This window comes from Daldinia caldariorum (assembly GCF_022478825.1).
Source record: "Daldinia caldariorum strain CBS 122874 unplaced genomic scaffold F4812scaffold_6, whole genome shotgun sequence".
Taxonomy (NCBI): domain Eukaryota; kingdom Fungi; phylum Ascomycota; class Sordariomycetes; order Xylariales; family Hypoxylaceae; genus Daldinia; species Daldinia caldariorum.
Genome location: NW_025953042.1, coordinates 956247 through 970377, shown reverse-complemented (window position 1 = coordinate 970377; position 14131 = coordinate 956247). Strand labels below are relative to the sequence as shown.

General features: G+C 47.1%; 3 protein-coding genes across 3 annotated transcripts; 2 read left to right on the top strand and 1 right to left on the bottom strand.

Annotated features, from left to right (window-relative positions):
• Nucleotides 1-357: 357 nt before the first annotated feature.
• On the top strand, nucleotides 358-1643 carry F4812DRAFT_458397 (Zn-dependent exopeptidase; the record flags this gene model as incomplete). The annotated part of the gene is made up of 2 exons (XM_047937355.1): nucleotides 358-555; nucleotides 630-1643. 2 exons carry the CDS (start codon nucleotides 358-360, stop codon nucleotides 1641-1643), a joined length of 1212 nt encoding a protein of 403 aa, XP_047791184.1.
• Nucleotides 1644-2410: 767 nt separating this feature from the next.
• F4812DRAFT_458396 (uncharacterized protein) lies at nucleotides 2411-4799 on the top strand (the record flags this gene model as incomplete). The annotated part of the gene is made up of 4 exons (XM_047937354.1): nucleotides 2411-2701; nucleotides 2752-2858; nucleotides 2913-4194; nucleotides 4323-4799. The coding sequence occupies 4 exons, from the start codon at nucleotides 2411-2413 to the stop codon at nucleotides 4797-4799; spliced, it is 2157 nt and encodes a 718-aa protein (XP_047791183.1).
• Nucleotides 4800-9958: 5159 nt separating this feature from the next.
• Nucleotides 9959-13248, bottom strand: F4812DRAFT_470653 (alpha/beta-hydrolase). The gene is made up of 5 exons (XM_047939002.1): nucleotides 12269-13248; nucleotides 11248-12177; nucleotides 11096-11186; nucleotides 10879-11042; nucleotides 9959-10809 (listed from the first exon to the last, which is right to left on the bottom strand). The coding sequence occupies exons 1-5, from the start codon at nucleotides 12770-12772 to the stop codon at nucleotides 10261-10263; spliced, it is 2238 nt and encodes a 745-aa protein (XP_047791182.1). The 5' UTR covers nucleotides 12773-13248; the 3' UTR covers nucleotides 9959-10260.
• Between the last annotated feature and the right edge of the window lie 883 nt (nucleotides 13249-14131).

Here is a 14131-nt window from a genome sequence, read left to right as displayed (position 1 = left end):
CTTAATTATGTAACCGAGTTCATGATCACATGCGCCCCTTGCATAAGTGCATGCACGTACATGCATAAGTTTTTGGCGCGTGCCGAATTTTGGAGGGTAAAAGTTACGTCACTTCTTGTACTGATAAGGGGATATATGGTCCGTGCCTCAGGCCTTATGTACGGTGCGCCAGCTTCCAGATTGGTCATCAGTCAGCTGTTGCTGTGCCAGTTCCGAGTACCTAATCAGTGTTACATTCCCCAAGTTCAAGGGGTTGTTGGTCTATTTCATCTTTGTATCTCGGTGTTTTATCATCATCTCAACAATATTCCGTCAAAACAGTAGCAGGACTGTCGATAAGAACATAGGTCTGTAACTATGAAGGCTTCTATCATCGGACTTCTCCTGCCTGCGGCAGCGAGCGCTCGTTTCATCGAAGCAAACGAAGCCAACCGTATCCTCCCTACTATAGATGCCCTTCTGGAAGAGGTGGAAGCTCCGGAACAATATCTCATCGAGCTATCTCCGGGGAAGACAGCATGGGTAACCGAAGATGAGAAGTGGCAGCTTCGTCGTGTACGTATACACCTAACCTTTCTTAGCTTATCCATTCCAAATGTATTGCGACCACTAACAGAGATCCCTTATAGGAAGGACTACGATTCATGGACATCACGGACAATATAGACCTCGCCGAACTACGTGTTACACCCCAAGCATCACCAGTGTTCCCCGAGAAGGTCCAGCTCCAATCAGAAATCCATCCATTACTTAAGGACCTATCTAAGGACTTAATCCAACAACACCTAGAGAAGTTCTCGAGCTTCCACACGCGATACTATAAATCAGACTACGGTCGCCAATCTTCCGAGTGGTTACTGAAGACGGTGCAAGATACGATCAAGGAGGCTGGTGCTGATAAATATGGAGTCAATGCCAAGCACTTCGAGCACTCCTGGGGCCAGAACTCGGTTATCGCAACGATTCCTGGCAAGTCGAACTCGACTATCGTCATCGGTGCCCACCAGGACTCGATTAACTTATGGCTTCCTTCCATCCTCCCAGCTCCCGGCGCCGACGACGATGGAAGTGGTACCGTCACGATCCTCGAGGCTTTCCGCGTTCTTCTATCTTCGAAAGACGTAATTGAAGGAAATGCCCCGAACACGATCGAGTTCCACTGGTACAGCGCCGAGGAAGGCGGTCTCCTTGGAAGCCAGGCCGTCTTCTCGGACTACGCCAAGAAGAACCGCGACGTCAAAGCCATGCTGCAGCAAGACATGACTGGCTACGTCCAGGGAACGCTTGATGCGGGAAAGCCCGAGAGCGTGGGTGTTATTACCGACTTCGTCGACCCCGGGTTGACGGCTTTCATCAAGAAGGTTATCGAGGAGTACTGTGAGGTCCCCTGGGTTGAGACTAAGTGTGGATACGCCTGCTCGGATCACGCATCAGCTTCCAAGGCTGGCTACCCCTCTGCATTCGTTATCGAGTCGACATTCCCCGAGTCCAACCAGCACATCCACAACACGGATGACGTGATTAAGTACCTGTCTTTCGACCACATGCTCCAGCACGCGAGGATGACTCTTGCGCTCGTGTACGAGTTGGGTTTTACCGATTTCGAGAAATTGAAGTCGGAGAATGAGATGGGAGAGTTGTAGAAGATGGAACGCTCAGCCTGAGCTACGCTCTTATTAGCAGATGAGATTTGTTATCAAGATCAATGCATACATGCATGGGTTAATGGCGTTTGAACAGATAGTAAAGACTAGAGTAGAACTATTGGATTGGCACATGCAATTTGCTATTACTAGAATGGCAGAATGACAGAATGACAGGAGGTAACTAGGTACTATATAGCCTAGAACTCTTTTTAAGTTTTTAATTCTATGGGTTTCCCCGTACGATTTAAACTAAACTCTTAACTCTATACAGGTACTTACCTCATGCCCAAGCCAACTAGGTAATACCTGTAAGACGGCTAGACGGGAGCATGGAAATACCTTAAAAGTCAATGTACCATGTAGAGCCGATTATCCGAGCTGGATAGTTCGGAGCCGGAGCTTGCGTCATTCTTATCGGTGAACTATCCACTCACGTCCCGTTATTACCTGCAGCCCTCTGCAAGGTTTCGACTCCCAAACCTCATCTATCCTCAAGTCTTGGCATCATAGCTCGTTATGGCCTTGTTTTAACCTCCGAGACTATGTATCGCTTAGATCTAGATACCTACCTCACATATGTATCTTAGATATGTCCGGCAAGCAGAAGCGCCATTCCGTATGGAATGTGAAGTTATTTAAAATATGGCAAATGGCCTTTTCCTTGACCCAGAATACATTGGAACTGCATGTTCTCGTTTTGCCATCCTTGCGTCATCTTTACATGCCTTTCGAGGAAACCTCGGCGGCAAGTCACTAGACTCAATATGCAAACATCGCAAGACATGAGTGTGCCCACCGAGCCTCCCTTCACGATTAGTGAGAAACTGTGTAAATTGTGTCTATCTTCTAAGAGCGTCTCGTCTGCTCTTGCCCAGGACTCGTCGTTGACCCCCGGCGAGGCGTGGAAGAAGCTGTTTGGTTGCCATGACCACGGCCATTGCTCCAAAGGCGATGTCCACGACATTGGGAAAGGCTCTCTCAGTTCCAAAGAGCTAGAGAAAGCTCGAGCTTGTGGAAAATGGGGCTCGCAGAAGCCCAGCGACTTATTTCTTAGGGTTAGTTATAAAGTCCTTCTAGATAGCAGACAGTGTGCTAATACCACTAGATTTATCATGATGCGTTGTCCACACTCGACCATGACTTGGGCTGTGGCATGGTGAGTCCTTCTCTGATGGGCAGCAGTGGGACTATGCCGTTGACTATCATATCCGTGTAAGTCAGCATGAGACACGGCCTTGGAAACTCGTCCCTAACTTCTTATGAAAGCATCCCTGATATCGTGAGGCACATGTCCAACCTCATCGTCCGTGCCGAAAAAGAGGTATACCTCGCGACCAATTTTTGGCAGAATGGAGTGGCCTCCAAGTACATCACAAATGCGATAAAGGAGCTCTCACGTCGCGCCGGGGGGCGTGGGATAAAAGTCGTCATAAAGATCATATATGACCGGGGCAGCCCCAAGCAGCTCGTGGAGCCGCACTATATGGTCCCCGAGAGCGAATACACCGGCAGTGCTGTCGGGCTCCCGGCTTCCCACGATATTCCTAATATCGACCTGCAGGTTATGAATTACCACCGTCCGCTCCTTGGTACCTTCCATGCCAAGTACATGATTGTTGACCGCAAGGTCGCTGTCGTACAGAGCAATAATATGCAGGATAATGATAATTTGGAGATGATGGTGCAGGTGGAAGGCCCGATTGTTGATTCGCTGTACGATATGGCGTTATTAAGTTGGCATAAAAAACTAGAACCTCCGTTGCCGTGTCTCCAATCCACTGCGACTGAGAGCGGAAGTACAAGTTTCGCTCCTAGTTATGCTGCCATGTTAAGTCCTGAGGGAGCTATCAAAGGCCACTCTGCGATTGTTGACACAGATAAACTGCCTGGAGAAAAAACTTACGGCCTGGACGTATTGGAGTCGAACCCAACAGACGAATGGAGAAGCCACGGTAACGGGTCTAGTAGGTCGAGTATCGCGGCTTCGAATAGCTTATGTTCTCTTGATAGTGTTAGCAGCAGCTCCGATAGCTATCCAGATCAGGAAACTCTCACGATGCAGAATCCTGGCCTACACAACCCCCTTATACCTCGGGGTGCGCTCCCAGAGCATACTTCAGATGCTCCTCACTACGACGAGGATCTCGCAGGGGAGATCCGCCGCGTCCAAGCGTCCGTAAGCCAGAAACCAGACGAGACCCGGATGCAAGCCGTATCGCGCCACCTCAACCACACCGTCAACAAAGGGTTCGAGGGGACTGCGCCGGAGTGCGACCCGCAGGACGAGATGACGCCGTATATACCACATCCTGCGCACGAGCCGTTTCCGATGGCTCTCGTCTGCCGCGCTCCTTACGGCCAACCAAATCACTCTTCCGTTTTTAATCCGCAGAATGCCGCTTGGCTGTCGGCTCTGCGCAACGCGCGGAAGAACGTGTTTATCCAGTCTCCGACGCTGAATGCTGAGCCGCTTATCCCGGCTATCGTGGAGGCTTGCGAGCGCGGTGTCGATGTGTATTGTTATATCTGCCTGGGATATAATGACTCGGTAAGTTCTTATCTTTTGATCCTAACACCTATAAACAACTATCCCCCTTGATGTATTTATCATGCACATGCCTACGCACTTTTACTACCATATATACTATATATACAATGCCAACCTTCCCCATCCAGGGCGAAATGCTCCCCATGCAAGGCGGCCACAACGAAGCTATCGCTCACCGGATATACACCACTCTCCTCTCCCCGCCCGCAAAGCAGCGCCTTCACTGGTACTGGTACGTCGCGAAGGACCAGGTCGCGCCCATTGTGGCGAGCCAGAAGCGACGGTCCTGCCACGTCAAGCTGCTGATCGCGGACGAGCGCGTCGGGGTCGTGGGGAACGGCAACCAGGACACGCAGAGCTGGTTCCACAGCCAGGAGGCGAACTTGCTGGTCGACAGCGGGCCGGCGTGTCGCGCGTGGATCGGGGCGCTGAGGAGGAACCAGAACACGCACCGGTTCGGACGGGTCGACGTGGAGGATGGGGTGTGGAGGGACGAGGCGGGGAGGGAGGCGCAGGGGGCGACGGGCGTGGATGCGGGTAGGTTCGCGTGGGTTAGGGGCGTGGTGGGTGCGGTTCAGAGGGTGAAGGGGACGGGGGGGTTTTGAGGGGGTGGTAGGTGGGTATTTTATATAAGCACCTAATATATACCTATATATATACCTTATATGAAGGGTTAGACTCGGGGTGTTGGTTGCTGCTCTGATGTACTGTAAGATATAATCAATTGCTATAACGGTGTTAGTTGTAGGATAACATATTGGGTTTACCTAAAGTCCTTTCTGGAATAGTATATGAGACTAGTCGGTTGATGATGGTATGGCTTTAGTGGTGTATGTATAAGCTAGGTAAGTACCTTAGATCTATCAAGGATACCCTTGATGGATTTTATACATTAGGTACCTAATATATAGTAAGATTAAATGTTATTGTCGTATTGACTTGATATGATAACTCTTGCGCTTCTATCTTCTTACGGACTGCTGGACCCTTTTATATAAGGTAGGTATACCCAGTATAATTACCCCTATCCTTACTCCTGGGTACCCAACTCATCTATACCCTGACAGAATCTATTTAGGATAAAACCCACGACTATTATATTAGTCATAACTACACGGGATGTGTTTCCTACTGAGATGTAGGACTTTGGGCATCATAGGACCTGGTATCACTTAGCTAGGCTGAAAATAGAGAACTTCAAAAACATTAACTTAAATGAGAACCTACATTCATTTACACTATGTTAGCTGTTCTTTTTAGCTTAATAGAGTTAGTTATTAAGGTTCGAAGTTTCGTTCAACTTTTGAATGAATACTTGATTTAGGTACCTCTTACACTGTCTATAGACGGCTATAGCTCGTAAGAGGACAATGCTAGCTTTGACACTTACTGCGCCACGCCTCATCTATGTGCCGGCAAACCCTAACGGCGTACTTGCTGTATTATTCTCGTCGTCTCAAAGCTTTTATATACTTAGCTGTCGTCAAACTGTTGAGCAACAAAGTACAAGGTTACCTTCTAGAGCTAGGTACTAGAAGATCTCGTATAGTCGTTTCACTGGACTAGTTAACTCAAACAGAGACCCCATAACTAATTGGTTTAAGTAATTACGTCGTAGTCTCAATACGTTGAGTCTAATCTGGCTTTGAATTATCTGTTGGCTTGTAAGGTTGTGTCATTCTGTATAGACTTGCCGGCGATCTTTTATAGATACTATCAGAACAGACTCAAGTTATTGAGTGCCTAAATAGTCTGAACACTATCCAATTCGAGTTACTTTATTGATCCTAAGTGCCATGATCCATTATTTATTTATTTCTTAACATTCCTATTCAAGTTTAGCACAAGTCTGTGCAGTTCAATCAAGATGTACCTGCCCTCCCCTCTTGTATGTACATGCCTCCTACCAACTGTAAGTCTGGATATTATATGCGGGTACTACTTCCATTTAGTCTCACATACAAACAAACACAACTGCTCTTTGTCTTTCTTATCTAAGACATAATGTAACTTCCCACCAGGCCTGTAGCTTCCTTGGGTAATCACGTGTGCCTGCCCCCCTGATATAGGGGAGTCCCGGGCAACTCCCTCCTTGTCCCTGGAGAGATTACACATGGGAAGGGGCTGCGCAGGTTATCTTGGGCATAAGCACCTTCCTTTACATGATTTTGAAGAGTTGTCTACCTTAGGGTTTGCCTATTTAAAGCTCTCACAATTCCCACCTAGGTCTGGGATTTAAACTTGCTCCTCCACAACAACAACTTGTTATTCTTTCTCTCATCCACTACCTATCACCTCCTCTGTTCCTACTTCTATTCCAACTTCTATTACTACTTCTATTACTACTTCTATTACTACTTTTAATCCTACCTCTACTTCTCCCTTTACTCCTACCTCTACTTCTCCCTTTACTCCTACCTCTACTTCTCCCTTTACTCCTACCTCTACTTCTCCCTTTACTCCTACCTCTACTCCTACCCCTACTCCTACCCCTACTCCTACTTCCATTCATACTTTTATTCAATTAACATATCTTTCAATCAACTATTACATCACACAACACAACTAGACGAGGTCTTCTTCAACAATATCCTCTATCCTACTGAACGACAAAATTATTGTCCTGTCACCAACCCCTATTCTGACTTAATCTCATCCCCGACTACTCACCATACCGGACTCTGGGTAACCAATGGAGGTGCTATTAATCTGCCAAAACAATTCATGACAGAATACATACTCTTGTTCCTTCTTGCTTCTTGTGTTTATTGATTACCTATTACATGTCTAATACGGATACAATACAAACATGACATCGCGCTAAGCTTACTGCCGGTGTATAGTCGCAGAGTCAACTTTTAATAGACAAGCGGCTGCGAGGTATGTTGGAATCTTAGCTACCTACCTATATTATGAGGCATCCGAAGCTAACAGGACGTCTACAGTTATTGGTACCTATGAACTGACAGAGTTACACACCCATCTATTCCAATTCGCGTTATTCGCAAGAATGAAGCGTCTCGGCCGGCAAGAGTTAAGGGATCATACCATCCGACTTCGTCCCGCTTGTGACGCCTCCCCATAACCCATACCTACTTATTCAGTGGAGCGTGGAGCGAGACGCCAAAAGTACCAATGCCATCGGTCAACAGGAACATATTACCCGACTCCTATCCTCAGGCTCCATAAATGGATGATGTTGGGAGACTGGTACGAACGACTACGACTATTACTCTCACCCTACAATATTACGGGAAGCCAGCGACAATAGCCGGAATGCTAATAATGTCATGAAATTGAGGGCACAGTAATGGCTCAAAAGCGTATCATGGTTGGAGTAGCATAATATTTCGACTTTGAATATTCTTCATTCCTATTCTATTTGCTATTGTTCGTTCTTCTGAACAATTGGACAGAGGCACATAATTGCAGAGCTCACCCTATGGTAGTAGTGGATCGTCGTCGCGACATCGTGAAAGGAATAGTGCCGCTTCGCCGATGTCCATTGCCGATGGAGCATAGACGTGACCAGACATTTCCCGGAAGTACAGCTTGTGACAACCTGTTACTTAGATCCTCCCTCTGTAACCATGGATACAGGACGGCTGTTCTCGCTTCGGAACGAGTAGCGAAACATGTCTGCTGCCACAGCTGCGCCGCTCTTCTTCTTTTTGGATGGTCCGCTTGGAAAAAAGCCGGTGTCTGACAAGCTATCGCTCAGCGTGGGACCTCGCGACACATCTAGTCGTGGCGGGGCGTCAAATTTGAGAGACTCAGGCCGGCCACGTTCGAGCTGGGTGCTATCCTTACTGGCCGCTGCATGAGCTTAATTAGCAATCCATTGCGGCTTCCGATCATGGCTTAACTTACACTTCTGCTCCTCTTCGTCTACTTCCTGTACCGCTGCCCGAGAGAAGGCCTTGTGATACCACAATTTCACCTGTTCGCGGAACTTCTGCCAAGGGCTTATCAGCTCGGTTCTGTCCTAAGGAACCGCGCCTATGCCCGTCGGGCGGGTGGGGTCAAAAGGTGGAAGCCTGTTGAAGAACATTTTGACTGGTGTTGAGTGGTTGTCTGATGACTCCGATGGCTCTGACGTTGAAGCGTGGTTTGGTCAAATGTTAGCTATGATGAAGGCTTGGAGATGACAGACGTTAGGAACCAGCTGTGCTAGAGAATGATGACGAGGAGGATTAAGATGGTGGTGGAATGTGTTTTGGAAGCTTGGCGGCGGGGGAGAGCCAGATATATATATTCTTGGATCGGTGGAGTTGATTTGGCCCCGACGTTACTGGGGGGACTGCAAGTTTTGGATCAAGGTTGCCTAACACAAACTTGAACCGTCTACAACGCCTTTTTTAAGAAGGTAATTACACAGGAGATTTTGTAGCTGATCCGTTTCTTGGTTTCTTGGTTTCTTGGAACCACACGACAGGGTGAATCAGTGATTTGGTATCACGGAAATAAATGATCAAATAGCGATCTTGAATATGATTAGTGAATAAAATAAAAGAACAATAGCTTTGGTTTGAGTCCTGAGGGTAAGCGCCGAACGTAAATTGTCCGAATAATTTGCGCCTTCCGTCTTTTGATGTGTCTGTATGTATGGAATATATTAGGTACCCCTGCCATTCACCCCCAGATTTTCGGGAAGAGAAACAGGGATTTTGATGTGGGGTTTCCAAGTTCTCGGGACGCTAATGCCGATCTTGTGCCACGCTGTTCCCGCCACTTCTCCCCCCTATTTCCTTAGCGGAGGGCAAGTACGTCGGGTGCGCTACACCCAGGAACATGTTGGGGTTCTATTAATCAGAGATGTGTATCTTTACGCGATTAAACATGTTAAAAAGTGTTATTATGTTTCTCACAGGATCGGTCATAAGGGCCTTTCTTTAAGAGCTAGGCTTATGCCCCTGACAAACGTGATATACGGAGTGAATATCGGGGTAGGACAAGGTAACCAGATAAGTTCATTAACGATCTAGGAACGCCTGACCTTTTATCTGCTCACGAGAGCAGCTGGTTACCCTTTATATACCTAGGAGGTACCTAGGAACTTATCCCGGGCAGTCGTGCTGCATGTGGTATACAGACCACACAAACCCGTCTTTGGTGCGTGAATGCGATGTAATATTGAATAGAATACAAAGATGGCATGGTTTGCGCGGAGTAAGTGAATTTGGGGTTTACCTAGTTTGGTCAACCTGCGTCTGCTGGTGGTTTTGGAAATGTTTTTACATTGGTGGCTGATTTACTCTGGGGAATGGTTATGGAGGATGATTTCTCAATACAGGAGATACCTGGGTTACGTACCTTATACCTGATTTGATTTTATGTCATGCCCAGATATTTCTATCCTATTGGTCTACAATAATTGGGACAGAACGGCGGGTGGAACGGGTAGGTACCAGGAAGTTTGGCTGAATTGCTGGATGGATGCTCCTGCATGGAGATGCATGAACATAGTGGCGGTCGTTTTTCTCTGGATGTAATTGGCCAGAACTAAGTTTTACAGAAAGATGTTTTTCTTTTTTGTTCCATGGCATTCTCTTCCTGTAAAAAAGAAGGTAGACAAAGTGGGCATCTCGTAGTCATATGTTCGAAGATGGTGATCTTGCATATCCCGATCAACCTTCCTGTGTGTCTTAATACGCATCAGGGGAGATCTTAGCTGCCTGCCTTATGTTTTATTAAAATAGTTCGGTTATTTCCTAGGTACCTACCTCACATATTTGTGGATAGAGCTACTTGTCTGCAGGTGTGTAGGCACTTTTCGCGACAACCATCTTGGGGTTCGCTCAGTAATGCAGTGCGCCTGGTGGGAGGATCTGGAGTTTATCTATCTACATGGTATATATTGCTATCTGGTTTGGTAATAATAGATATTTGGGGCGTTGTGAAGCACCATTGTAGAGCATTCAGCGTATGAAGTATGTCATTTAGGTAGATGTATACATACAAACTAAGCGTGAATAAACAGACACTGGGTGTTTGTCTTCAGGTATTAAAAATATATTGACGGTCAAAAGAGGTGTGTATCTCAGTTGCCGCGATCCTAATGTGGAACTAATTCGCTTCATCATCCCCATCGTCATCACCGGGAAAAGCTCTAAAGAGCCAATTGTCATAAGGTAGATAATGCTTATGCTGTCCCCAGTCCGGGTTAAGGTAGCCATCCTCACCAAGGCTGTCAACCAGCTCGTCTTCCCATCGTGCCACTTCCTCCTCCGCATTGCCGGTATACTTATTAAACCAAGAGATAACCTCGCTTTGGTACTGGAGGATATCGCCAGCTTTTACTTTCGCGTGGCCTTCGTTGGGGTATATAATGAGCCTGGACGGCGTTCCCAGGTTCTGCAGCGTGCGGAATGCGGCTATGGCGTTGGGAGTTGGCGTTCGCCAGTCTGCGCCGCCGTGGGTGATGAGCATAGGGGTTTTCCAGTTGGGGAGGAGGTCCGGACGTGCCGGATTGAACCGTTGTAGCATCTCATAGTTCTCCCACAGAATTTCCGAGCCGCTGAAGTAGTTTCTTTCGACTAAGCTTGTCTTTGTGTCCGATTGCAGGAAGTTGATTGGTAGGTCGAAGATGCTAGCAGTGGAAACCATAGCCTTAAACTAACATGGAAAGGAAAATTAGCAGTTGGTGACCATAAGGAATGTTATCTGAATCAGGCGAGTACTCACGCGTCGGCCGAGTCCATGCCCCTGCACCCAATTTACCATGTATCCTCCATAGCTTATGCCTATCATGACTGCCTTGTTGATATCAATGTTGGGGTCGTTCTCGAGATAATCCATGCATTTTACTAGATCTTCATAAGGACGACCGCCGTAGCTCTCTCGAATTGCTAGGTACTGATGTGAGTTTCTGATCTTATAGTTAAGATAGTTAGTTACATACCATTTCTAAATTTTAATCCGAAGCCAGTACTTCCCGTTATGTTCGGAGCCACAATGATATAGCCTTGTTCAGCATATAGAAGGAATGGAGACTAGAGGCATTCGTAAGTCAGTAACACATTGGGTGGAAAGGGATATGAAAGACCAACATACGCATGCATCCCATTCATCTTGCCAGGAGCACATCGGACCTCCGTGCACACAAATCATCACAGGGTATCTTCGGCCTTCTTCAAAATGGCTAGGCTTCACCATCCATGCGTGAACATAATCATCACCTGCGCCTTTGAAGTATATCTCTGAGATCTGGCTCGAAGAAATGCCAAGCCGAGCGCCATGGTTCGTGAGTGATGAAAGCACTTTAGACTCCTGGCTTCCGTCAGCATTGACGATGTTGTAGAGCGACCCGTCTACAAGGCTAGAGCTGGTTATAAGGACGCTCGCGTCATCTTCACCAAGAGGGTAACACGACGTTACGCTCCCACCACGGAAAAGCAGCTCAGGTTCTGTACGTGACCGCAGGTCAATCTTGTATATACTAACCCTTCCGTGGTTTTCAGCAGTGAGGTATACCGCGTTACCACTTCGGGCGAACCGCATAAGGCCAGCTGTCCATGGCAATGTTTTGTCCGCAAACGTATCAAGTACGTTGACAGTCTTGCGTGTGCCAAGATGGTAGAGATAGATGCTATAACCTTCTCCGAATGCGACCTCAGAGCCGTCGGGACTAAAATGGGGGTCTCTACCATGAAAACGGCTTTCATACGGACCGTCGTCTGGGGGGTTATCTGGTAATATTATTTTCCTAGGCCCTTGAGTACTAGCTCTAGCGAAGGAATCAAGCTGAAGGATGTAAGCGTGACTACGACGCCGAATGGGCTTGGGCTCCAGAATGAGGTCCTGGGCCGCAAATACGATTCCATTCTGAGATATATCGAATTCCTGTGGGGCAAGGCCCGTATTTGCAAGAGCGTTGTGCAGCTGACCGGCTAACTGCCACGAAACACCTCCCGACGTACGCTTTTCCACCAAGATGGAGTAAAATATTGCGGACCTGTAGTCAGGCTGGATAAATGAACCCGGCTAATAACCACGTCATGTTAGTCTCTATTAATGCAGTAATAAGTAAAGTAGAGATCGCCAAAGGGGGGGGCTTCGATAAGGGGTCTCATACGTTAAGGACTTCGCCGGTATCATATACTAGGCCTGTATGGGGTGGTCTCTGATACTCATTCTCATTTCGCAGCTCGCCATTTATACCTACGCGGCCAAAAACCACAAATGCGATGCGGCCTTCTTTGAGGCGCTTCACTTTGAGGCCATGCACCCACGAAAATATACGGGCGGCGCGGTGCCATTTCATACGTTTATGAATATCGTATATCATGACGTCGGTATAATCTGGGTAATCCACGTCCTTTTGCAGGGATATGATCTTACCGGGCTCATCTGACAACCAAGCCGCCTCGTATGCATCGTTGCTCTCGATGGCTACGGTCGATTCTCCGGTCGCGATATCCATAACTTTCCAGCGTTTGGTTGCGCCCTCGCCGATTGTAGGCGTAGATTCATAATAGAGAACCTTTGTTCCATCGTGGTTAGGTATAGCGTTCCCCCGTTTGGGTTCCAGGGCCAATATAGTGGGCGTAAATAGCTTGTTGGTAGGACGAGACCCCATATTGTCTGCTGTTGATACCTAAAGTATCGAGGACTGGTATTAACAGAAGAGTTGACGATGAGATGTCTGGATAAAAAAAGGGGGCAAAGATGAAGGGTAAAATATTTATTTATATATAGGAAATTTCTAAGAATGTCGTGTCTTGTCCTTACGACAGTGAATAGAATACAGGTAGATCCCATCGCATAGTTTACATTATCCTCAAGATGCTCCCATTCAGTCATGCCCTTCCTCTACACTGAGTCTTGGACTAGGTAGTCTCTGTATGAACAGCACTCATTCAATATCTAACTACTGATGGGGAAACGGATAGATTGAATGAAAGCATGGTTGGAAGATGACTCCTCCGTCTGCGTACTCCTTCATTATAAGCTTGCAATATATGCTACACGTGTTTGAACTTCCAAACCTGATATTCTGCATGTTAGGAATCCCATTAACTGCCCACCTGAGGTATCCTATACCTACGCGATTTTCGGTGCTCACGTGCAATAAGACCAGGAACGGAGAGTGAATAGGCCATGCTGCATTACAGTGACGTTAGACTTCATGGATATATTAATTTTCAAGAGAAGCGTTGTTGCGTACTAGCTAAAGGGTTAGCTAATTGACGTACCTAATCCGAGTTTTTAGATACAGTATACTAACCGAAGCCCGATGGGAATAGCGTCAAAATAATGGCAGCTCTTAAGAAATAACCACAGACTACCTGTTATGACACCTATATATCAGGTACCTAACCTATACCACGTCGCCGTCGTTATTATATTCCATAAGTTGAAGACATAACTAGCGTAACTATATGTATCCCCCCTTAAGATGTACATATTTACATGCGGTCTAGATCTACCCCAGAAAAAAGCAAGCCTAAACCAGACCCTAATCCAATCAAAGCCTCCAGATAACTATCTCCGATCTCGGTCCCAAGCTAATGAAACCGACAATAGCCACCACGTGGATGAATGAATGAAATCATGTACCGAACAAGGTATAACTAACTTAGAGCTGAGCGCGGTACACCGACAGGGGGCACCTATCAAACTTCTCGTCCCTGTCTCTTTTTTACATATCACTTTTCATACTTTTTCATTATATACAGGTAAAAGAAACCAAACGGAGTCGGTGACTCGGTGTAACCTGCGGGATTGGAATTCCCTCATATCTCATTAGTCTATTTCTCATCTTTATCTTTTAATTAACTACATAAACTACTACGGTGGAGATAGAAAGTCCGCAAGTCCCCATGTATCAACCTACTTAATTCCTCCTCTTCTCTTGTTTCTTCGGCGCGGGGGGGGGGGGGGGCCCGGGGGCGCGGGCGGGCGGCCCGGGGGGGCGGGGGGAGCGGGGGGGGGGCCG

What these genes read in the sequence shown, in the direction of transcription:
- F4812DRAFT_470653 (XM_047939002.1), bottom strand. Translation starts at nt 12,772, where the DNA reads ATGGGGTCTCGTCCTACCAACAAGCTATTTACGCCCACTATATTGGCC. An exon ending in AAGATGAATGGGATGCATGC is followed by an intron (nt 11,187 to 11,247) that starts GTATGTTGGTCT and finishes GAATGCCTCTAG; the next exon opens with TCTCCATTCCTTCTATATGC. An exon ending in CGGATTAAAATTTAGAAATG is followed by an intron (nt 11,043 to 11,095) that starts GTATGTAACTAA and finishes ATCAGTACCTAG; the next exon opens with CAATTCGAGAGAGCTACGGC.